At 47.8% G+C, this 25525-nt stretch overlaps 1 protein-coding gene and 1 pseudogene across 1 annotated transcript in view; one reads left to right on the forward strand and one right to left on the reverse strand.

Moving 5' to 3' along the window:
- Tefu (Serine/threonine-protein kinase tefu) overlaps nucleotides 1–25525 on the forward strand; it is a 175504-nt gene that overhangs the window by 103674 nt on the left and 46305 nt on the right. The window contains exons 41-48 of the mRNA XM_077683624.1: nucleotides 4932–5065; nucleotides 11515–11610; nucleotides 12563–12685; nucleotides 13760–13955; nucleotides 14734–14886; nucleotides 16053–16172; nucleotides 19506–19696; nucleotides 22560–22776. Of these exons, the coding sequence (XP_077539750.1) occupies nucleotides 4932–5065; nucleotides 11515–11610; nucleotides 12563–12685; nucleotides 13760–13955; nucleotides 14734–14886; nucleotides 16053–16172; nucleotides 19506–19696; nucleotides 22560–22776 (1230 nt within the window). The remainder of the gene's footprint in view (nucleotides 1–4931; nucleotides 5066–11514; nucleotides 11611–12562; nucleotides 12686–13759; nucleotides 13956–14733; nucleotides 14887–16052; nucleotides 16173–19505; nucleotides 19697–22559; nucleotides 22777–25525) is intronic.
- On the reverse strand, nucleotides 22805–24976 carry LOC144152357 (zinc finger BED domain-containing protein 4-like; annotated as a pseudogene).

Below are 25525 nucleotides of genomic sequence, written 5' to 3' on the forward strand. Positions count from 1 at the left end.
CAAAGAGGTCGCAAGCACGTGGGTTTCATTGGGGCTGGCAATGGGGAATTGAAAAACTTAACTCCAGGAATTCGTTACATCCAGGTTTAACTGTAACACAAACCAATAATTCGGAAATCTCAAAGAGGCACTGGAGCGGATTAGTCAAAGACATGTCTAAGGCTGCATTGTTAAGTTTAACCCACCCTTATTATTTGACTTTTTTAGTGGATGTCTTGGGCATTATTTGATCTGTTGGGGGGTCAAAGAGAATCCACCTTTCTTGGCTGTCGCTCCAATGCCCATAATGACGTTGCACCATTGTGTGATGGTTTTTCTTCTTTCTTTCATATGAGCTGCAGTCGAATTCCGCTTCAACAAAATTGCTGAGACGTGCGAAAAATTGCCCTAAAGCAGAAATTCGTCGAGGCGATATCTGTCCCAAGACACCACAAAAGGACAACAAAAATATCCCTGTGTATTTTCAGCAACATTGACTGCATAATGCAATGTTTAGAAAAATGAGTGACACGCAGTTACATTGTGTTTGCTTGGATGACAAATATATTACCGATTATGTATTTTTTACCCCCACGTAAAGAGCGCCATACCTTGAGTGGGGGGTGAATGCAGTCAAAACATATTGCTGTACAACAACGTATATCTACCGAGCTGATTACTTTGCACATAGCACCTTCTCTCTTAAGACAAGAGTGGCTGCCATTATCTTATCCTCTGACTGGGCACAGCGGCATCTGACCTTGGCAGGCAAGCGGCGTGCTTGCATTTATCGCGAGTGCACGCTTGCATTTATTTTAAGCGGGCACTCGTGATTTAGATAGGATGACACGAGTTCAAGACTAAACACACAAACATTATTTTTGCTTTTGGTTTTGAAGCATGGTAGAAGGAAAACGGCAGTGACAGCTGTTCACAACGCAGACATGGCAGCGCAGTGCCAGCACGACACATACACGCGATTTCAACTGGATACGGATTGGCTGTAGCTCCCGCTTGGGGAACCGGGCCTTCGCCTCGTGCGAAGACGGCCAGCCACATTGTTATCACCAGCGAGCAATGGCATCCACCTATACGTGTGGGCACACAGCGCTCGTTTTCAGTGAAACTAAGCGCCCTGAATGTTTAAAAAGCTACAGATGGCTGGTGTTGTGCTTATTTTATCGTGAAATAAATGTTCAAACCCAGTCCCACCAAGCGAAAGTTTCGTTGGAGTTAAAACAAGCCAGACAAATGGTTCGTTGTGGTGAGGACTTCGTTGCATTGACTTCTATGGGTAACTGCTGGGGAATTGGAAATACAGTGGAATCTCGGTCATACGAATCTCAAGCGGAGGCAAAAATATTCGTATTACCCGAAAATTCGTATCATCAGAAAACGAGAAAATATGGAATAGTGCCGCGCGTGTGACAGGCGGCGGCAACATGGCGTCGGCTCTTGCCGTGAAGAGGTGCAAGTAGCTTCAGCGACCGCTTGTAACCTTTTGTTAAAACGCAGCTCAAGGTGTAAACTAAATTGCTCATGGGGGAAAGAGCTCACAGTGCTCCCACTCCTGCGCCAAATGCGCCAATTTGCGCCAAATGAGGTATCCTGCGCCATCCTGATAAAAAACCACGATTTTGCAAGCAAGTGCGCCAAAATTTGTTTTGCGCCAATCGCGTGCAGCCTGTTACAAGCACTACTTCGCAGTGGTCTCTAGACATGTATAACAAATCGGGTTGATAACTTGAACTCCCTCGCACCCGTAATCGTGTTTTCCGCGGTGAGTTTGGTTGGCGCTGTCACTGTACCGCCGATACAGTGTTTTGGTCTAGCAAGTCATTGCAGCACTGGCGTACTGCGGGTAAAAACTTTCCTTGTTGTAGTTTCCAATAATTCCTGCTATAAACAATAGGTAGTTTTAGGTGGCGTATATTGCCGGCCCTCTCCGCTCCGAGAGCCAGCGGGATGCGGTCAGCGAGAGCCAGCGGGACGCGCCGTTTCGCGGCATGCGGGACGTGGTCGGCTGCAAGCTCTCGCTTCGCTTGTTGGGCTCGCGGAGGGGACCGCCGCAAGTGAAGCGGGCCGTGAAAAACAGCCAGTCTCTCTAAAGCACGAACCTCATGGAGCGTTTTCTGCTTGCGAAAACGCGCCGCGTAAGCACCCGCACGCTGCGCGCGGCGCGGCAACATGGCGGCGGCTTCGGCCGCGAAGTGGTGTAGGGAGCTTGAGCGACCACTTTTAAGCGCTCTCTAAAACACCACTCAAGGCGCGCACGAAGTTGCTTGTGTGATAAAGGAGCTTATAATGTGGGCGAAATCTGTACTATAAAACATCATCCGCGTCGCTAGTGAAAACGTCCATGCAATACCTGCCGGGGTGGTAAGCCTAAAAACCGCCGACGGAGCCAGCGGGCCATGATCGGGCTGTCTCGAGTGCTTCAAAACCACCGCCATGAGGCACGCGCCTCCCCATTGGCGCAAGTCGCCAGGCTCCTCCCACCGCCACGTGCGACGCGCGTCATTTTCTGAGCGTGGTAGAAACTGCCGCGTGCGGGCGTGAAAAAATCGCATGCGCAACGCTGACGCGCACGAATCGCATGCAAAAGTGCTCCATGCGCATTTCTCGTGCACATTTCCAGCTAGCTTGGAAATGCGCACGAGGACTGATAGCAAGCGCCTGCATCTAATAAAATGAAAAAGTAAAACATGAGGGCTTGCCTCAACAATTAATAAACTAGAAAAGAGGTGCGAGAGGCGCGTTGTTTTTTTGCTAGGCAGGTTTGTCGAAGCCTTTAAATATTCATTATCGTGTTGCATGTTGTCTTTTATCCACACCAGAAAGGAACTAAATACCTTTCAAATTATGTTTTGTTGCATTTTTGCTATTGCGTGGATACTTAGGGGATTTAATTGCATCAAACCTGGTGACTTCTAGCGACTGTTTCGAAATAAGTGGAAAAAAAAATCCCATTGCCCCAGGAATGACAGGTTGGGCTATAAAGAGCCAAATATGGCTACTTTTTCTTGTGGTTGTAGAATTTTCTTTATTGGCTATTTCGCTATTCTTGGGCTATTGGGAGAGCTTACTGTGAAAGCTATTTTTAATGCATGTTCGAGCCTGCCAACTATGAAGCGTTTTCAGTGACTCCTTGAAAAAGGCTTCCCCTAGTAGGGACAAGAAGACGATTATTCTTGAGCTGTGCCGTCCATTTGTGATCGCATGTGGGAAAAGCACCTTGAAGCGCATTTCATGACGACCTCCACATCAATTACTGAACGATACTGGTCAATTTTTAGTGTTGAGAGATGCTTTGGACACATCTAGCAGTTTATGTTTAGTTGCTCCAAGGTGCTCCAAAACTGGCATTTAGGTGCTCCAAATTGCTCCAAAATTAATAATTTGCTGATACAAAAATTGCTCCAAATCACCGTTCATCAGTGGCACCACTGAGCTCACAAAGTGGGAGAAAACTGCGCTATAAAATATCGTCTGCGCCAAATATCCGCCGCGGAGGTGGCCCAGCCAGCTGCTGCGAGCGCTTCGAAATTGCCGCCATTAGGCACACGTCTCCCCATTGGTGCAAGTCGTGAGGCTTTTCCCACTGCCGTTTGCAGCAACCGAGGCAGAGCACGGCCGGGCTAGAGCGGCGGCACGCGCTGTGTCGATACCAAGGAGGTTAAAAAAGTTTTTTTAACCTCCTTGGTCGATACCAACGCGCGCTCGCCGCCGGTCTAGCCCGGTCGTGGGCAGAGGTAGCCACCCTAACAGAGGCTGGCGCCGGGGTGCCGGCCCGAATAGTCAACGCGGGAGTCAAAGGAGTCAAAAAAACGCGTGCTCACCTTCGATGCGACGGGTGCACGCGAACCGCATGCGATTCGTGCGCGTCGGCGTGGCGTGCGCGTTATTTTCACGCCCGCGTTGACGATTTCGCCCCCGCGACAGATGCTACCTCGCTCGGAAAATGAGGTAGCAGGCTCCTCCCACTGCCCTGCCGACTTGCGCCAATGGCGAGGTGCGCTCTTCATGGCGGCAGTTTGAAAACGCTCTGGACAGCCCGGTGGCCCCACCGGAGATGTTTAGGATAACACCCCAGCAGATATCGAATGGGCGCTTTCACTAGCGGCGCGGATGATGTTTTATAATACCGTTTTCACCCACATTATAAGCTCCTTTACCGCACAAGTAACTTCGTGCGTGCCTTGAGCGACATTTTAGAGAGCGCTTAGAAGCGGTCGCTCGAGTTCCCGACACCACTTCGCGGCCGAAGCGGCCGCCATGTTGCCGCCGCCGGCTGCGGCGTGTGCATGTGGTTACGCGGCAGCGTCAGCGTGCCTGTGGCATGCGCGGTGCGTTTTCGCGAGCAGAAAACGCTCCATCGCTTAATGAGGTTCACGCTTAATGCTTTTGTGCCCGCGCGTAACCAAGGCCACACGGCCGCACCAACACTCCTGCCTCCCGTCCACGCCGCAGTCGTCTGCTCGCGGCTCGCGTGTTCGTATCACCCGCACCGGAGTGGTAAATGCGTACGGATCATCCGAATTTTTTTACATTGCATACAATGCATTTTCGGCGGGGAATTTTAAAAATTCGTATCACAACGAAATTCGTATCAACCGAATTCGTATCACCGAGATTCCACTGTATTTCGTTGAAGTGGAGTTCGTTGTAGCGGGGTTCGACTGCAGTTGCTGAAGTATAAGGGAAAAGTTGTGAATTTCAGCTTTTGTATTGAAAATGGTGAAAAGTTTCTTTCAGCGCGAAAATATTTCCTTTGGTTCGAAACTATTCAGACATACTCGTCTTCTTCGCGTTCACTTCAAAAGCCAAAATCACTAGTATACGCGCAGGCCCAAAAACGAGGCAAATGGCGGACTTATGCCAATGCCAGAAGTGCAAGACAGGTGTAGGGCTGTGGGGCCTTGGTGCGTGGTGATTTGATGATGTTGTTGCAGGCCCTGAAGCAGTGTGGCCTCTACCACACCCTGGCCACATACCTGCAAGGCACTGAGTCGCCAGACCTTGCTGAGCTACAGGCCGAGTGTGCGTGGCGGCTCGCCGACTGGGACTGCCGGCTGCCTACGGGCAGGTACGTGCTCTCAGCGAGCCAATCATCGTCATCATCACCATTCTGTTTGTAACAACTGCAGAAAAAATTCCCGGGCCATCTCCAGTAAGGTGAAACCTGAAGAGGGGCAAAGCATGCAGTGTATCAGGGTATTCTAAGATTGCAAGTGTCTCTCTTGCCTCACGGCGCGCGCTGATTGGGCGCCGGAGAAGTGCCAGTGGGAGGAGCAATCGCGCACTTGCTGAGGCAGTGGTGCCCTCTCTTGCGTCGAACCGGATTTAAGCAATCAAATGGTAGACAGACTGGCGACAAGTTGTCTTCGTGTCACACGCCGTAGCATGCTAAGTATGCTTTACAGGAGAGAACCTGGCATTTGAAACCATTTTCGAGACAGAATTTAACCAATTTTTGTTATTGATGCAATTAAATCCTGATTATTCATGTATTTTAAATTAATTTAAATCATGTTAGTTTATTTTGAACCGGTTTTATTCATTTCCACTTGTTTTTTGACCATTGTTTGACAACTTGATTTACCGTGACGACAGGAGACACAGACAGCCCTAGCCCCTGAGGTGATTTGTCCCTGAAAGGTTTCTCCCCATTTCTCTTTGCCACTCCTCGTCTCATTTGTCAGCGCTTTAAGGGCACTGAATTCTTTTCCAATGGGAGCAGCCTGGTCAATAGGTCTACACCGAGTGGGGAACCCAGGGATCTCACTGTACTTGTAGGGCCAAAGTGTAGCTCACTCTGTGAAACTTTCAGCCATCTAAAGGTGTGTGGCAACTTCAATCAATCTGGCTCTTTAAAAAGGATCTGGGCCAGAGCAGGGTTGGATTTGCACAAAAGTTAAGAAACCGATATCTTGCTCCATACGCACGAAATCTAGCTGTTGTCCTTGCCATCTGATCACGGCGGAGGAACTCCAAACATATCTGCTCACATTATAGCAAAGTTCATTGAAAGGGGGTGGAAGAAAACTGCGAGATTAAAACCTTGATTTTGTAACTTGCTGGTCAAAGTCATGAAGGCAATCTAATAACCTCCTCAGGTATGACAACATGACCGATCTGAATGTACAGTGTGTCTGCATAGTGCAGTCTGAACTGACTTTAGGGAATAGTTTCTGACAGAAAGCTTGAACGAAGCTGAATTAGATTTTTTTCCAAAGGCAGCATTTTAAATGCTCCCTTTTGGCAGGTTTGCAAATCTCGCGAGACACAACTACCAGGTAGGTGTTTGCAAATTTCATAAGGACACAAGCTATGTGAGAAATTTTATTGTTTGAATAAGTTTTTAGTAAACGTGTTCCAGATGATGTACAGTAAGGCAGTATTTAGTCACACGCCGACCGTACGACACCCCAGTCATACGACGTTTTCACGCCGTCCCACAAAAGTAGTATAATCAGGGTTCCAGTGTATTTAGCATGATTTACAGAAGCCTCCCTGATGAATTTGGCGTCAGTACAAGCATTCTACGCCGTTTTTTATTCTTTGTGCCGTTAGCCATTTTACAAGGTGGGGATGCTGGATTTTGACCTACCAATTAAAGCATTCGCATTAAAATCTTTTTCGTGATGGAAACTTACAACTATAACCTTTGAAGAATCACAACTGCTTATAAATGGATGTTCTAGTAGGATGTATTCAACCTTGCATTCTTATTAGGGGTGTGCGAATATTCGAAAATTTCGAATATTACTCGAGTAATAAATATGTTATATTCGTATTCACTTCGAAAACTATCTATTCGAAACATTTCGAATATTCAAACTGGTTCGAATAATCGGCTATTAGCAAATATGTGGATTGATTAGTTTGGAGGGGCATGTCTTTCAACTTCGGAAAAAAGACCACAACATCGTTTTCCTTAAAGCCACATATTAGGCTTCTATGTTTTCTATTCTGTGCGATTGCAAAGTTTGTCCGCAGAAAACCGTCGCAAAGTGTTATAAAGAATACTTTTGCCAGCTGCGGTAACAAAATGTCAGCGGAAATGGGCGAAAAAACGGCAATTTTCGGAGCACTGTATCTCTGCAACGGTGCCACCAGGCGTGGCCATTTTGGTACCATTGGACCGGCCGAGCGATCCTCTTTCCAGTCCTTACTGTGTCTTTTATCTTTGTTCATTCACAGATGCACGAATGACAGAAAAAGAAATGTGCACAAACGAAGCCAGAAATTGATGCTGAAGCGTGGTTGGCTTTCCGGTTGGCGCGCGTTGAAACGGCCCTCCTGATTGGGCGTCGCAGAGGCAATGCAAGACGGCTGCCGCCTGAACTGTGTAGCGCGCGCTTCTGAGTTCATTTGCACTGCCTCGCTCGTCCAAGTTTCTGTTGAATCATTTTATCTGCTATGGTATTCAACACCGGCATTTTAGCGATGATAATTCCTGAGATCAGAAGCCGTATTACGGGAAGTTGCGTGGCTCGAAAGGCGGAGGTCATCGAACGCTTCGTGGTGAGCGTGACTTTACCCTGGAGGGTGAAACGCGGTGTGCGCACTTGTGGTAGCGGTTCGCGCAGGGAACTTTTCGCCTTATTTGAGATGCCTACACGCTTAGTTATTGCTAAGCCCGACAGTAGGCTCGCTAGCCTTGGGAAAGAAACGGCCGACGCCTCAAAAGCTTCGGTGCGCACGGCGTAGCCACTGCGCGTTGGAGCATCGCCTGGCTGCACAACCGGGTACAATTTAACGGCAGTAGTTTTAATTAATGCCTGTGACTTTAGATTTAATCTTAGGAGCGACCTGGCGGGCCATGTCAGGGTGTTGTGTTGTGTTGTGTTGTGTTGTGTTTTGTGGCACATAAGCAACTAAGGCTATCATGCGCCAGACAAAAGGTTTGGTGTTTTTCGTGGATAATAACTAATTGCTTTATCTCGTTATAGCTTGTTTAGAAGTGTAGCTTCTTTTAAAAAACTAAAGACAGAGGAAATTTTAACAACAGCATCCTCTCCTAGGAGTAGGCTGGGGTGAAATGGAATTTGCTCGCTGTAAAACAGCCTAAAATGTTTTTTCCTCAAGGCCTCAAATTTCGCACATGAGAGTAAGATATGATTTACTGTAAGTTCTTGGTCACAATCTTCGCATCTCGGTGTGTCTTGTTTCATAAGAAGGAAATTATGTTTAAGATGTGTGTGTCCAATGCGGAGACAACATAAAATCACTTCTTTGAGGCGTTCTTCATGTCTGCTTGATGTCCACTCTGCTATCATGGGTTTAACTAGGTGGAGTTTGTTGTCGGTTTCCTTATCCCATAATGACTGCCAAGTTTTTCTCAGTTTGCTCCGTACGAATTTCGTGCAGTCGCTGTGAGGAATCTGTACTTTCTCTATTGTTCCGTTACCCGCCTGTGCGGCACCGCATCGGCTCTCTCATTTCCCTTGATTCCAACATGGCTAGGGACCCAGCACAACTTAATTTCCTGTCCTTGTGTTGTGACTGTTACTAAATTGTGTATTATGTCTCCTATTATGGGCTGAGCTGCATTTTTGTAATGTACTGCTGCGACTGCACTGAGAGAGTCTGTATATATAATACTGTGTTTAATTTTATGCTTCATTATCCTTTCTACTGCTACAGCAATGGCATAACATTCTGCTGTGTAAACCGAAGCGCACTGGGGTAGTTTGATCACCTTTTCCCATTTGCCTTGCACTACTGCACTCCCGACATAGCATGATGTTTTGGAACCGTCTGTGTAAAATGAGGTGTAGCCTTTGTATTTTTCGTTTAGTGCCAAAAATTCCTGTAAAATATGTTCTCGTGGTGTCTGCTTTTTTCGAAGGTGTGTTAGTGTGAAGTCACATGTTGTAGGAAAACTATACCAAGGGGGTAGTTGGTTTTGTCTATGGGCAATTTGAGGTAATGTGTCTAGCATACTGAGTTCTTGGCATCTCTCTTCAAACCGAAGAAGCAATGGTCTGATAGCTTGGGGTTTATTATTAAAAAGTGTCCTAGACGGGCATTTTGTAACTATGGGGTAACACAGATGTTTCGGCAGTGAACGGATCTTCAGTATGTATGAGCATGTCCAGTATGTTCAGTATGTTCAGTATGTACAGGGGTGAGACAGCTGCGCATATTGCGCAGTTTTGATACGAATTTGTTTTCCTGCGCCAAGCTGCTCCAAAAGCTTGAAAATTGCAAAAATTGCGCCAAACTGCTCCGAAACAGTTTGAGAGCTAAGGATTTTAATGCTCCCGTCAGTTGCAGCGGGAAAAAATGCTTACTGACGGCATAATTTTCCAGCGCCCCAAGGTAATGGGGTTTGATTGATCATGGAATAAAAAACCCGCATAAAATTATCCCCGAGATAGTTTTTTCGGAAGTCACAATGTAGGGTTGGACATGCTATATTCTGGGCGTTTTTAAAGTTTTGCCATCAAAAACCATTGCAAAGACCTGTAGAAAAAATACTTATGTGTACTGAGGCGACAAACTACTTGTGCAAGTTGATGAAACAACGGCAATTTTCGGAGCGCCGTATCTCCGGAACGACATTACTGGGCGCCGCCATCTTCTTGTGGTGAAGATTAGAAAGCATGGCCGCCGGGCGAAGCAGTTGCTCGTGGTTCAGGCAGAGTGCTCTTCGCCGATTCGTACTGTGTTTTTGGTTATGGGGGTGGCTGGATTTACATTTAGTCGTTTGATCTGTTGAGGGGAAATTGCGCGACTCGAAAGGCGGGAGTTCATCAAAAATGACCTGGTGCCCGCGAATTCGCCATGTTTCGGCCTTGACTGTGAGGCGCGGTGTGGGCTTGAAGTGGAATTTCGGACCCCTTGCGGTGTTATAAAATGCTGAGTTATTGCTGCCTTTGACAGCGAGCTTGCGAGCGGCGGGAATGGGACGATCGACACTGAAGAAGTGGCGGCGCAGGCTACATCGCCGCAAAATGTTCATGCAGTGTCCTACAGCGAGACGGGCTAATATTACACGCTAGTAGTCATAGGCGGTCGCAGAGTTCTCGATTAGGGGGAGCAAAGTCTTACCGCTGCGCCCCCCACAGCAACTCCAGACATCTTCCCACTGAAGGGCTAGCGGTCCGAACGCAGTGCAAAGAGGGATGGTTATAAAATTTTTATTTCAATGCGATGGAATTGCAACACATACAAAATATTTCTGAGCAGAAATTTTACTTTACTGTGTTACATTGGCAAAATATGGGCCAATTTGGCGCCCCCCTTCAGATGATTAGGGGGGGCGGCCGCCCCCCCACCCTTCCCTGCGCCCCCTGTGCACAAGCCTATGCTAGTAGTAATGGTTCATCTACCGAAAGTGAAATTTAATGCCGAAAGGGAGGTGGCTAAACATGTCTCAAATTACGATCGTAGTGAACGTATACCTTAGGGATTGAAATGGGAGGGCTGGTGGGGTGCGACGACTGTCACCTCGTTTTTCGGAACTTTTGCCGTGGCTCTGCACTTGTGCGTAAAGTCGAGTATGATTACAAAAATAATGATTTCGGCATTCACATGATACTAAAAATGCCTTACGATTGCTTAGTTTTTCAATTCGATATTTGCAACAGCACTCCAGGCTATCTATGCATAATGCCTAAAAATTTTTAAATGGTTTGTAAAATGCAGTTCGTACCTTGTGATACTCTGGTAGAAAAAAGTGTATTGAAAGACTGTTTCAGTTTCAGTGTTTTATGTACGTTCAAAATTGGTTAAAAAGTGCGCTCCTCCTCCTCCCCCCCTCCCCGAGTAGCCAAAATTTTTATTTTTTAGGCTCCTAAGGTGACATAATAAATGTAGCTAACTGCTCCAAATCAAAGTTTTGCTGCTCCAAAATCGAGATTTCGCTGCTCCAAAAACTGCTCCCAAATCTGATTCAGCTGTCTCACCCCTGTATGTATGAACAAAGGGATAAACATGTCAGGGATAAACAAAGTATGACATGTTGCGGTATACGAGTGCCGCGATGTGGTCGAGCCATATCGCTTTCTTTTGCAACGTAAGACTGTTATGACCTCATCCATTCATTTAGGAATGCAAAGCACTTTGAACAAGTTTTCTATCATGTTTTATAGGCCGCTTAAGCTCGATGCAAGAGGACAGAAAGAAAATTTTATGAATAAAAAGTTTTCAAAATATTACTTTGAAATTTTTATGGTGTTATCACAGTAGCACTACCAGTTGCTGTGTTATTTTCATCAAAATTCACAAGAAAAATAAAAAAGTTGATTTCGAAAGCCACATTCCACCTTAATTATTCGATATTCGATTCGATATTCGAAGCTAGATATTCGTATTCGATTCGTATTTGAAAAATTTGATATTCACACATGCCTAATTCTTATATACAACAAGCTTGCTCACATTTGTACGTTGTGCCGTGTGTTAAAAGGAAACCCACATCGTTAAAAATTGCCTTTTTTTCTTTGGGTCAATGTGAAACCCGCTTGTGCAGTTGTTGGGTTGTGAGATTTTAAGAGGTTGCGCTTGGTGTTACCCCTCCCGCAGTGATGACACTGGATTCCAGCGCGGCATTTTCACTACGCTGTCCTCCATTTCAAGCCGAGAGGCGGAGGGACTCCAGTCTGGACTCAGCACCTGCAGGTAGGCACCTTTCCAAAGGTGTGGAGAATTTGAAAGATGGCACTGGCCATCTTGCATCACTGCTTCTCCATTACCTGCATTTTTTCGCAGGCATTGAGTACTGGTGCGAAATTTCATAGCTGAGATAACTGTGTAGAAAGCTTCTTTTACATGTAGGAAGTTGCAACCGTATCCTTAGCAATCCGTGTGAACAGAATATTGAATTTGGGACTGCGAAGAAAGCAGCCGACCTGAGTAGCTCATATTCATTTAGATTTTCGCTTCGCCTGACTGGACTGCCAGAATAAGTTGTCTCATCGCAAAAATACAAGAGCCACGTAGAGATGGCACCGCGACCTTGAGCCGATCCCTTGATATTCATGGCCATTTTTAATTTAACAGCATCCACCACTCCACACTGCCCTCAGGTGACATCGCCTTGTGATGTTATATAGCAAGTGCAGGAAATTCCTCTGGATGTTGCATTCCTATCTACATATTTTCTTCTTATTGTCGAGCTTATTGAGTGTAGTTTGCTTAGCACATTTCTTATTGGCAATCTTTTTATTGAAGCAAGGTCGCACGTTAACTTAATGGTCCCATAAAATATTGCAGCCTTTGCAAGGGGAGCATCATCAGCTGCCACGAGGCTTGACCTGATGAACTTTTGGTTCAACTTGGGTTGTGTGAATATGAATTTTCTTACTCTAAATGAAATGCGAAAATAAGGAACAGATATTGTAAATCTGATATAGAATATTTTCGGAGATGGATGCTTTGAGTTTGTTGTGTCAGGAACTTTAGTACACGGCTAAAGGGATTCTTTTTCAGCTAACAGGTCAGAAAAAACAAAGTTAATGTATTTGGAAAGGGCGCTTTCCACACATTCCTCTTGTGACATTTCGCCGACTTGAGTGTTCCTGTCGCACAAGCGCGCAAGTGAAGCGTGGGGATCCACCGTGCTCTGTTGCAGGGAGCTGCTGAGTGGCCAGCTGCTGGCTATGGCTCAGCTTGGCTCGGCGCAGGAGCTCAACCAGCTGCTGTCCAAGGTGCAGATGTGCACCGTCCTGGAGGAGGGGGTCGCCCTGGCCATGGGGTGAGTGCGGGCTGAGGGGGCTGGGTGGTTTGCTTTTGTGAAAAGTGGCCGAGGGTGCAACCGCAAAGAGATGCCGCGGTTTTGGTGTCAGCACTTTTGTGTCGCAAGGGATTTCACACTCTCGTATGACATTTTCACGTGCGCAGTGTTCAGTGATGTGTAGACAGGCGTGACGATAAGTTCTGTGGCTATTTGTTCGTTGTCCAGTGCTGTTTCAGTGATGACAGTGCCGTCTGAGTTCAGGGCACTACTGGGTGGGAGCAGTTAACATTGATGCCCAGTAGAGTCCAGTCAAGGGGGGACATGGCTCTTAAAACTATTTCTTTTAATTTCTAAGTAAACTCTGTGAAACTTGTCAGACTTGGTGCTTTTTTCCTGTTGATTTTGAATATGCCATTATTTTTTTGAGTCAGCCACCTAGTTCCCAAGATAATTATTCATTTTTGGTCAAGCAACAGACAAAACAGTGTTGGTCATAAAACTGTAATCTTTACATTTTCCAGTTCTTTGAACCCTGGTGAATGCAATAAGAAAATCGTTTTTTTTTTTATGCACTGCTTGGAACTAATTTTACAGGTTATTAAACTTTGGTGCTTGAAATGGGCATTCAAAATGGTTTCTCGCCACTGGTGCCACCAAAGTTTAATGAGCTGTAAAATCAGTTTCAAAAAGGTGCATCAAAAAACGATTCTCTTATTGCATGGTTCATAGTATTGGAAAATATAGAGATTACAGTTATGTGACTAGCACTGATTTGTCTATTCCTTCAGAAATGACTAATTACCTTTAATTATCTTGGAAACTAAGAGGCTGACTCAAAAAACAACGGCATATTTGAAATCAGTATAGAAAAAAGCAGCAAGACTGGCAAGCTTTGCAGAGTTTAATTAAAAATTAAAAGGAGCTGTTTTAAGAGCAGTTGTCCCCCTTTAAAAAGAGATTTGCTGGTTTCTACTATCTTTTATGATGGCTTGCCGATGTGACTAGCTCAGTGAACAGCCCTTGCCTTCCAACCGCCAATGGAGGAGAGAGTTGGTAACTGAATCGGTGCGGATGTTCTGCCCCTTCCGGCAGGGAGGAGGAAGAGGCGGTCCTGCTGAAGAGGTGGGAGGAGCGGGCGGCCCAGCCGGGGTTCGACTTCCGGGAGCCCGTGTCCTGGCTCCAGGGGGTCATGGTCGGGCAGCTGAGTGGTGACGGCCAGGCCAAGGCGGCCCACACCGCCATCCTGGGCCACTATGCGGTGCAGGCCCGGCTCAACCAGTACCCCTGGGTAAGCAAGGGCCGCCCCTGGCTGGATCAGAGGAGCAATAACTACAGTTGAACCCCGCAATAACGAAACTGCCGGATAACGCCAGAAAATTAGCTTTTGCAAGACTTTAGTTGCCGCAAGAATGAGACACAAGCGACAGGAAAATCGCCCGCAGGCCGAAGATTTATTTCCGAAAGTCAGTTATATTACTTTGCGAGCTTTACCTGTCAGCAACTTCACAGTTCAGCTCTCACACTGCAAGAAGGGGTTCATTGCTAGCCGTTGTGTGCACCTAAGAACGACCTAATCGTGTCGAGCGCATCCAAAACATCCCGCGTGTTCGCCTTCTCTGCGCGCTTTTCTCCTTGGCCCTCAGAACCGAGCTTGTTCGAGCGTGCAAGTGAAATCCAGCTTTCTGTCGACAAACTTCACCAGACAGTGGCAGGTTGTTGTTCCAATGCCGTTCACAGAACTAACAAAGCCAACTGAGCAACGCTTTGTTGGCGTTTCCCGAGTAACAGAGTGGCTGCTGGGGAATGGAATGAGAAGTGGGGTCAGGCAGGGCATTCAGGGGTGAAATGATTACGAGACAAGAAAACTTGCGAGGGCAAAGAATGGACGAGGACTGCAGAGGACAGGATGTTTTTGTCTTGAAGGGGGCACCAAGAGGCTGATGATGGCGATGGCGATTTTCTCAGAGTTGAAAGGTCTCCCAGTGTGAATGATGCACTTTGATGAAGTGTGCGTGCGTAGAGGCCTGTGCCCTCCTCATCCTCCTCCTCCCCTTCTTCGGTCCCAGCTTGCGCGAGTGGCCCTGAAGGAGCTGGAGCGTTGCGCCCCCGAGCGAGGGGAGCGGTGGCTGCTGGAGGAGGCCCGCATCCAGCTGGCCCAGGGGGACTGCACCGAGGCACAGCACACCCTGTACACCCTGCTCAAGCAGCTGGGACACCACGTGAGTGGGCGTGCACCGCAAGCTCTTGGGCGAAGGCCGAGCTCAAGGGCAAGTGAAGGATGCAGAGTTGGAGTAGTTGCAGACAGGGACCTTGGTCACAGTGTGATGATACCCAGAACTTCCAGCGATTCAAGGATACTGTCTGGCTGCTCGATTCAGTCCAGAGTGCACTTTTACATTGGGAGGTATTTGGCTGTTTTGAGCATTCGAGAATTAGGAATGATGTTGTGAATTGAAGCTTGTCTTGCCACGAGGCACGCACTTCTGGCTTTGCCGCCCTTATCAGGGATTTGCGCACGCGACTTCAGAGTACCGTATTTACTCGTGTAATGAACCCAGTTTTTCTTTTTCAGGAAAGGCAACATGAATTTGGGGGAGGGATTATTATCTGGGAAAAAATTGCAATAGATTTTTAAAAGTTGTAAACCCTGTCAAACGCCATGCACCAGGAGCACAAAAAAAGGTTGGAACACAGCTGAACAACGAAACCACGGAGCGTAATGGCAAAGTCACAGAAGAGCACAGTCCAGGGAAGGTGTTGCGGAGTATGTTTGGTGCTGTATTTGCACTCCGAAGCCCCTTCATGGTGCTATACGCAAAAAGGTTTGTTCTGTGGCACTCCGCTTGCGCACAGCTTTTAAATTGTGAGCCACGGCATTTGCGCTCACATCTCTGGCTACTGTTGAGATTTTTTTTTTGTTAGAATGCATTTATAGTGTTTGTTTGCATACTGTGGTGTGATATCAAGTTACTGTGATCGTCTACGGCATCAGCAACCATGCTGAGATAAAAACATATTCCCGCTGCATTTTTTATTCAGTGACAAATTGAGGAGGGGGGGGGGGGGTCATTACACGAGTAAATACGATATAGCACAGCAGATGGCTAGCTAAGGCATGGGACAACGCGGTCAGAAATGTGCATCGCGTCTACCCAAAAGAGGTTGTGCACTTTTGGCGTTGCTGATGGCCTGTTTCTTTGAGGTCTAGTTACCTTAGTTGCCCCGCACATTTGTTCGGTAGTCATTCCCATAAGGTCATTATCGGAGGCCAGTCTTGCTGGTAGTCGGCAGCGCGTGTGTATTGCCCAATTGTGAAGCAAAGATGCCAATATGGGCGATGCCAACTGTGACCATGGTTTTGCCACCTTTCCCCTTGCACACCCAGCAGGGGGCAACCGGCCAGGATGCCAGGGCCTATGCGGAGGTGCTGCAGCTTTATGGCGAGTGCCTCGCCGAATCTCGCTCCGAGAACTCCGACACCATCGCACAGGAGTACTTTGCCAAGGTGAGCATTCACCTACCTGTGACTGTGCCTCAGGTTGCAAGCACATTGTAGAGCCTCCGCTGTTGAGAACTGCACACTAAAGCCATCAACAGGTGGTGTATGGGATCAATGACCACCCCAGGAAACTATTGCATGCTGGCACAGTCACTTCAAGGGGGCACACTGGTCTTAGAAATTTGTTTTTTTGCTTTCAGCCGGTTGTGATGAAACTTCGTGGGCTTGTCCAGTTTTTTTTAGCTGATTTCAAATATCCAATTAGTTTTGATGTGAGGTAATTAGTTTCCAACTTAAAATTAAAAATCTTCCTCGATTGTTTTTGAGAACATAATAGTAGAAACTGTTCAACAAAAGATTACCGGGAAGGCATGAATAGATATTAGAAGTTGTGGAGAATGAAATGTGGGAAGCAGGTTTTTTTGTTTTGCAATCACTTGCAAGTTTACGTCAATTCTAACTTCTAGGTTTGAAGTACTCCTGCTAACCAAATAAAAATAACGCTAATTATACAACTACTGAAGCACAAAATGCAAAATCTGCTTCCCTTATTGGATGGCTGAAACATTCAGCTTCATAATACAAAAGAAATGATCTTTCTGACTGCACTACACGCTGGGATGTACCTCTCGAGAATCTCATATCTCTGCGATACTACTCGTGAAGAAAAAGTGGGGAATTATGGAGAAATTGTGAATTTTTGGTTAAAATCGGGCCTCTGTGGCTTTTATAGATTCCTGGTGCTGTTCCAAGTATGGTAATTTCGGAGGAAAAAGCTGTGCAAATCAAGAGAAAAGTGATACCTAAAAAAAGGCTTTTTTGGGCAATTTGTTGGTTTGAAAGACCCATGTGCCCCCCTAACTCCCAAAGCTGAGTGTAGCCTCTTTCGTGCAGCCCTGTCAGCATTCATTTTGTTAGGGGGGAAAAAAGTGTTAACCCTTCAGCTGCGCGATTTGTTGTGTCTGGGAAAATGACGGGGCCATTTTCGCTGGGGAATAACAGTTCCAAATAATTGCGGAAGGAAACAAATCTGGTTGTTGGGAAAACAGGAACCTCTTGAGAAAACAGTCTGGGTATTGAATGGTTCGGCATGTAGTGAAAACTCCTGTGTTCGGGTGGTGCAGTTGTTACAGAGGCATTGTGGAGCACCGGCACCGTATTTCTCTCAGGCTGCTGACAGTTTAAGCGCAAAGTCATTTAGAACAGGTTGTGCCCAACAACCTTTCTGCAACAAGGGCAGTGTCAGGCCTATTCCTGTGTGCTTGGAGGCTATCTTTAATTAAGCATCAAGGTCAGCAAGCTTACAGAAAAGCATGAAAATGACGAGGCTGTTCTGAAGCAGCATTAAAGTCCCGAGGGCTTTTTCCAGTGTGTGGCTTCACGATCACACTGGCTCGCTTGACATGTGCAAAAAAGCATGGTTTCCTTTGGCTTTGTCTCTTATTCTTGCACTTATACTCCTACAGGTATGTGAATATTAAAAACTTTGTAATATCAAAGTGAATAAGACATTAAATTTGTGATCAAACCAGATAGATGTGTTCGAAAACTTCAAATACTACTATAAAGTATGTGAAGTTTGAAAATATAAATGCACATAGATACAGTCGAATCCCGCTACAACGAAATTGACGGGACGTGCGAAAAATTTCGTTGAAGCAAAAATTCGTTGAGGCGAAATCTGCCCCAACACACCACGGAAAGGCCAGAAAAATAGCCCCGTGCGTTTCCGCAGCATTGGCAGCATAATACAATGTTTAGAAAAAAGAGTGACGCGCAATAACTCATGTTTATTCGGATAACAAACATACCAATGGTTATCTGTTTTTTCACCACCCGAAGAACGCGTTACGGAGGGGGGTGAAGTTATGCAGGCGCAAAACGTATCGCTGTACAACAAGGCGTGTCTACCGAGCTGATTACTTGCAGATAGCTGCTAGGCCGTCGGAAGCCCCCCTCTCGCTTGTGGCAGGAGCAGTGCCGTTATCTTATCCTCCGACAGGGCACCGCAGCTACTGACCTTGGCAGGCAAGACGCGCGCGCTTGCATTTAACATGACCGCGCGCTCGCGACTAAGATAGGATGACTAGGCTTCAAGACCAAACACGCAAACATGATTTTCGCTCTTGGCTATGAAGAATGGTAGAAGGAAAACGGCAAGGACAGCTGCTCACAACGCATACATGATGGCACCGCGCCAGCAGCGGAGCACATTCATGCAATTTCAACTGGATACGGATTGGCTGTAGCTCTGGGGCTCCGCCTTGGCGAAGCGGGCCTGCGCCTCGTGTAAAGACGGCCAGCCACATCGTTATCACCATCAAGCAATGGCGTGCGCCTATGAGTTATTTTTTGTTTTGTTTTGGGTGGCGGTGTGGTCGCAACGCGCATTTTCGGTGAAACTAAGCGTCCTGAATGCAGAAAAAGTTGCAGATAGCTGGCGCTATGCTTATTTTATTGTCAAATAATTGTTCAAACCCAGCCCAAATCATCGAAAATTTCGTTGAAGCGAAAGCAAGCCTGACAAATGGTTCGTTGTGGCGAGGACTTTGTTGCATTGACTTCTATGGCTAGCTGACGGGGAATTGGAAATATTTCGTTGAAGCGGAAATTTCGTTGAAGCGGGGTTCGTTGTAGCGGGGTTCGACTGTATGTGCTTGCTGACATTCAGCTTAACCTTGTTTTAACAAACGCAGATGGTGCAGGGAATTTACCCCTTATGTTATTTATTAGAAATGCTCCTCCAAAAGAACACAAAATGGATCCTTTACACTCATCTGGGCATCAGCTGGATCACCAGCAAAACATGCGTTTGCTTTCACCTTTCTGCGCCTTACCTCGCGAAACTACGCAATGGTGGGCGGAACTCTGGGAATAACAAGCAGGTGTGACCTGAGGTTTCTTAGAGGTGGTGTCTTGGCATTTTAGGACATGATTAACGTAGGCCGTGTGTAATCTTCAAAGACAGCCTGTAGGCAGTGTTACAGACAAGAGCTTGAACCTCAGGAATCGAAGGCTAATCTTTACTGAATGTGAAGTGGATGGAGAATTTTGGTGCTTGTCGAGCTCTTGCAACGTCAACTTGCTCTGTCTGTCAATCGCTGATGATAGAAGAGGATTTGATGGTAGGGATGAAGTTATGATGGTGATGTGATGAAGAGAACCGAACTCCTGACAAGGTGTTTGTGGCGGGTGGTGGGCTCGTGTCTACCAAAGGGGGTATTTGTAGTTATACTTGTTCCTGCACCAGTACAATGCAGCTGTTAGGGTAAAGGGGTTGTTTTGGCTGCACTTCCGGGTGTTGTCAGATTAGAACGTTCCCCCTTACTCTGTGCACAGGCTGTGGACCTGCTGGCGGGCCACACGGCAGAGGCGTCCCTGTGGACGGCCCACCTGCGGCTGGCGCGATTCGCCGATGCCCAGGTGCAGGGCATCGAGCAGTACCTGCGGTCGCCCGAGTTCCAGGACAAGCAGAACCTGCTGCGCCAGTCCAGCCACATCCTGCACTGCACCCCTGCCGCGCCCACCGAGTGAGCGCTGCCCTCCTTCTCGCGTCACCCGCGATGTTGCGAGGCGTGGCTGTTAAGTGCAGAGCACTTTAGGCGCTCGCCTTGTCGTCGTAGCTCGCTCGCTGGACCCAAGTACAACCACGCGGCGTTCCGGCGTAGCGGCGTAATCCAGAGGCTTCAAAACCCAAGCGGTTTATATAGTCATAAGCATTCGAGACTCGTGAACCGCTGCCGCTTGTCATACATCTCCGTGTTGTTTAGCGCAAAGGAAACTGCAGGTACATTTGAGGCAAAATGTACGTGATCAACCGCTAGCACCCGCGTTCATTTAGTGAGGAACGCTCGCTAGATTGGTTTTTGCGATAGTGCACCGCCGGCATGTGCAGGAGGAAAAGCATGCGCAAAAAGAACAGAACTCTCGCTGACGCTGTTTCAGACAGGGGGCGCGCGAGCACTGCAAAGGCGGGAAATTTGAATTGCATTGGGTGGTAGCAGTGAGCAGATAACGGCGCCGTGGCCCATTATGACGAATCGCTGCTGTGCACTTCCGACAGCGTTCACATTGAGTGGGACGGCTTTAATTTTTCTTTTTGCACCCGTGGTTGGACTTGCAGGCCCAAAAACTGCACCTGCTGTCCTGATGAAAAGAGGGTGATGTTCCTTACCTTGTGTTCCACATTTTTATGCGCCATTTTGACTGGAGCAGTGGCTGGTCCTCCTTCGTGTTTATCTCTAAGCTGACCACTTAGAAGCATGCATGCAGGCTGTTGAATTCGCAATACTTGAATACTTGAAGCAGCCAGCTTGAAGAGCAAAATAACACTGGGGAAACACGTCCTTGTGGAGACATTTTCGCACACAATCACTAGTGCTCTAGTACTCGTTCCTCCACCTTTCTCTTTAGTACATAACAGAAGCGTCATTTTGTATTCTTTATCGTAGGCAATAGCTGGTTGCAAGCAAGATAGGTAATTTTCGTCCACGTTCAAGAACCAACCTTGAACTGCACTCAAATTTCAGCTCGACCGAATTTATTTTGAACGTGCATTACATAGCACCAAACCAACTGGGGCATAACTGGCAGCCCCGTGAAATGCCTTGTTAATCAGTTAGAAACATCTAAAAATAGCTGCACCGCAAACAACACTGAACCTGCTGGTGGACGCGCAAACAGCCTTAAAACGAAAGTGATGATGCAGTTGGCTGGGTGCTTGTTTGTTCGACCAGCCTGGAGAACAGCCCCAGTACCACTGGGTGCTCTCCTCCGAGGCCTACTGTGAGCGCAAAGCGTTGTGCCAGGTTTGCTCTGGCTGGCCGGCCACTCACGCGCGGCTGCAGTGTCACTTTAGCCTGGCCATAATGGCCTGGCCGTTTAGCCTGGCTGCCGTTCTGAGAACTGGCCCTTGTTGCACTTTGGCCAAGGTTACACAAGCAATATGGTTACGTAACAAATGTTTGATCCAAGCCAGGCGCAAGGTGCATAGTGTGCAACTGACGTGATTTTAAAATAATTTAAATTGGAAATTATTGCACAGAAATCAATATTTGCCGGATATTTGACGAGGTCAAACAACTGAAGATTAATTTCTCTTTTGGAACAACTGGTACGGGACACAGCCATGAATACTTCATGGCTGTATTTATGCACACACGCACTTCTCCGCTGTCTGTGGATAACATGTTGCCCTCCCCCTGAAGAGCCACGTGGTCGTCTCTTTGATTTGCCAGTACTGATCAGCTGTGAGCAGTTAAAAGGACCCTGCAACACTCTGAGCAGTGCAAGTAAACCTGCGCAACGTTTAGATTACACTGCCGGGAATACCTGAGCCAAATATTACATGTGCACGTGAAGTGGTGAGCGCACAAATCGGTGTGAAAGGCTCGGAACAACCAACCCCACTCTCTTCAATTTTGCTCATTATGCACCCCTGGCATGGCCAAAATGACGTCACTGCGGCCATGGCTGTCCTATTGGCTGCCGCTGGTCAACTTCTCACATTTCCTGTGACGATCTGCTATTGTCGAGGCAGTGCACCAACCTCTTCCATGCCTGAACCTTTGGGCACAGTTTTGGCGTTTCTTTTGTTTTGAGTGCATGCAGAGTTTGAGTGTCGAACTCAAAACTCCCCTTTCAACGAAACCTCTGGACAACAAACGTTTATTGCTCCAAAAACGCCCTACCAGCCTGAGCACGCGCTTGCGTGCAGGCAGCCATGCGTGCTTTTTTTGTGGCACCAGACCAGAAATAGGCCGCTTTGCGCTGTGGAGAAAAGGAGAAAACTCCCTGGCCTGTGATATATCGAGCAGCCAAAGAGAACGCCGCGAGCCGCCCCCTCTCTGGGTAGAGAACGCACAGCTTTCGTCGCGTTGTCCGTGGTCGAGTTGAGAGAAAACAATTATGCGCGATTTTTCATCGTGCATAGTTTCGGGTATAGTGAACGGATTTTCTTAATTTTTTTTGTGGGAGGAGATTGCTGGTACAATAGACTTTACCCCAAAATACATTCCGAGTAGTCGATGGTAGGTGCTGCGGGGTCCCTTTAATGGGCAATTGAAACTTGCTCTCGCAATAGGGATTCTGGGGGCAAACAAATGTATGTGGAGCAGTCTTCTTGGGCAGTCCAAAATGACATAAAGGAGGCCAAGGATCCTTTTTGTCCGCGTGGGAAACGTGTCATTCAGTGCAATCATTGTCCGTTCCTAAGGTGGTAGAGAGGCCTTCCACTGCGTACCCATCCGCCTCGTGATGAGCGGGAGCATCAAGAGGCTCTGATGAGGAGGAGGAAGGAACTCCACTCCTGTCAGGAGCGTCATACACTCAGAATGTTCTCAGTGTAACGTGGGAGGCCGTAAGCGGGGTTGACTCTCCCACGTTTCTTCCCAGTGGTGGGGAGGCGCGGGTCCTGCGGCTGCTGGAGCGCCAGAGCGACCTCGACCGGGGGGAGGCGGCGAGCCTGCAGGCTGCCAAGAACCGCCACCTGCTGCAGGCCGTCTCCAACTACCTGCAGTGCCTAAGGGGAGGGCACGATCTGCGTCTCTTCCGACTCGCCTCCCTCTGGTTCGGCAACTCTGACGTGCCGGAGGTCAATGCTCTGCTCAAGGTATGGAGAAGGAGGGGGAGGAGGAGCGTCTCACTCGTCTCTTGACTGACGCTCACGTTGTGCGGAGGTGGCGGCTTCTCGGCACAGCAACAAGGATATTGGGGAGAACAATATTGTAGGCTTGGGCGAATAGTGGAATTTTGCTTCGAAACGAATTCGAAGCGAATAGTGGTTTTTCTCCAATAATTTCTAATCGAATAGTTCCAATATCATTACTACTTTTTCTCACATACTTTGGAAAATGATAATCATTCATCGTAAAAATGCACGTGCTTAAGTAACTGATACTCATACAATAAGTTTCGTGAGTCTGAACTGTGTTCATGCACTTTTATTTTATGAACACTGGGGGAAGGTAACATCAAATGTTCACGTTATAAAAATAATAGGAGCACTGCAAATGCTGCACATCTCATGTCAACAGCTGACGGCACAGTTACAGGTTCTCATGAAGGAAAACAAGCTGCTCGACATGCTCTGTGAGAAGCAGCTCCCGCCTGTTGCTAACTACACTGCCTGCAGTTGAGAACAGTCTCTCACTTCTTGTCTGAGTGGCTGGGATGGAGAGGTACCTCTGAGCTACTTTAGCCAGGGCTGGGTACGATTGGCTCCCACGACCTTTCCACCAGTCCAATGGGTTCTCTGCTCGAGGCAGCAGCGGTGCACTCAGGTAGTCGCAGACTTGCCTAGCGGTATGACCACTGTCGGTTTCTTGACATGCGGTGGAGCTCAATGTAGAAAAAATAGTCCACACAGTGCTTGTCGCACCCATCGCTGATTCTGGTACGACAGAACATACTTGGTCCTGTTTCTGCTGTGACGGCAAAAGCTTTTCCACAGTAGACACAAGCAATGCTCTTGCCCACTTCTTTTCAGCTTCCGTGGTGTAGCAGATACTCTTGAAGCGTGGGTCAATCAGCATGGCAAGTGCTGGCACTTTGGCCATCTTGATGTCGGGGAATCGTGTCGAAAGGCTGCGCAAGAGGCTGGAGGCAAAAGGTGCTGCTTCGTCTGCTCCAGATACGTGCTCCTCAAGCATCACACGCGTGCAGTGCAGGAGTGGAATAACTTGTGAAAGATTTGGATAGTGGTCTGCAGAAAGCCTGCTCTAAGGGCTGAAGCACTCTGACTATGGCATTCATCAGCTTCCACTTTTGCGCGCTCAGATTTTCCACCGAGTCTGACTTTGACAGCTCTACAGAAATAGGAGCCCGAAGCTTTAGCAGCCTTGCCAACATTGCATGCTCGCTGTTCCAGCGGGTTGGGACATCTTGGATAACTTCAAGGGCCGGCATGTGCATGTCATTCTGTATTTCGAGGAGCTTGCCTCGTGCTCGCGCCCTTTTCTTGTAGTGTCCCACGATGGACCTTGATTTCACACAGAGTAGGGCAAAACTTGAGACTTCCTTTTTTGCATCACTAATGCACAGTTGAAGAGTGTGTCCAAAACACTGCAGTCCCTCCCACGACGACCTGGCAATAGCCGAAAAAGTTTCTTCCATTGTCCGTGACAACAAAGGTAGGGATGTCTTCGGGAAGGTCCCACTCTTTTACGACCGCTTGAAGAAAACGCAGGATATTGTCTGCCGTGTGACCTTCTGGCATTGCTTTGCATGCCAAGGCAAACGCATGCTGCACGAAGTTACGATCCAGCATGTGAACGGTCACGCTCACGTAGCTGTCGCCCGCTCGCGACGTCCACGCATCCGTTGTGAGCGTGTAGCACTCTACTCCCCGGAAAATTTCCCACAACACCATTTTCAACTCATTCATCTTCGCCGCATATAAGTCTGGAATAATCGTCCTTGAAAACTTGTTTCGAGAAGGGATGGCGTACTCGGGCATTGCGTAGTTGATCATATCCACGAAGCTTTTAGCTTCGACCACACTGTACAGCTGAAGGTCGCAGGCAATGAAAGTGGCGATTTTTCGTGTCATCTCTTTCGCTCTTGGGGACGTCGGCTGGAGCTTTGGCTTGAAAATGGATGCAACCGAAACCGGCGACGAGCTTTCCTTTCCCGCGCTCCGCTTTGAGGCCACCATTACTTTACGCTGGCGGTCGGATAAGTAAGCATTGCACTTGCAAGGGTGTCGCTTCAGGTGGCTCACTAGCATTGTAGTCGTTCCAGTCGGGATCTTCAAAACGGACTGGCGCGATTCACACCGCGCTGTGCCGCCACCGGGAAGCTTGGAGTAGTGTTTCCATACAGTTAAACCTCGATGTAACGAACTTCAATGTAACGAAACCCTCGATGTAACGAACCACGGAATTTTTCGTAACTTCAAGAGTATGCACACCATGTATTTTCACCCTCTGTGTAACGAAGTCCCGTTTGCCGGAATTTCAATGTAACGAAGTTTCATGGAGAACTAGGCAGGAAATTTAAGTTGTAGAAGTAGATTTTGGGAGACGCAAGCGCCGAAATGGGGTCTCAATAAAACGCGAACGGCAACACGGGCCGCCCGATGCCGCGGATGCAGCGAGCCACGGGTCTGTGAGCGAGCCCCTTGCCTACAAACTGCGTGGAGTGCATACACGGCTGGCGCACTGTTTCTGTCGGAGCTTAATCGTCTACGCAGGCATCAGCGTGAACCGCATGGAGCGTTTTCTTCCCGCAAAAACTCAAAACGCTCCCCGCAAGTCACAGGCGCGCTGACGCAGCCGCGGAGACCACCAGCGCTATGTGGGCAGCTCCAGCGACCGCTTCCAACCGCTCGCTGAAACGCCACTCGAGGGGCAAATGGGAGA

Source organism: Haemaphysalis longicornis, unplaced genomic scaffold (assembly GCF_048455015.1).
Source record: "Haemaphysalis longicornis isolate Haplotype H1 unplaced genomic scaffold, Haemaphysalis longicornis Haplotype H1 scaffold_9, whole genome shotgun sequence".
Lineage (NCBI taxonomy): Eukaryota > Metazoa > Arthropoda > Arachnida > Ixodida > Ixodidae > Haemaphysalis > Haemaphysalis longicornis.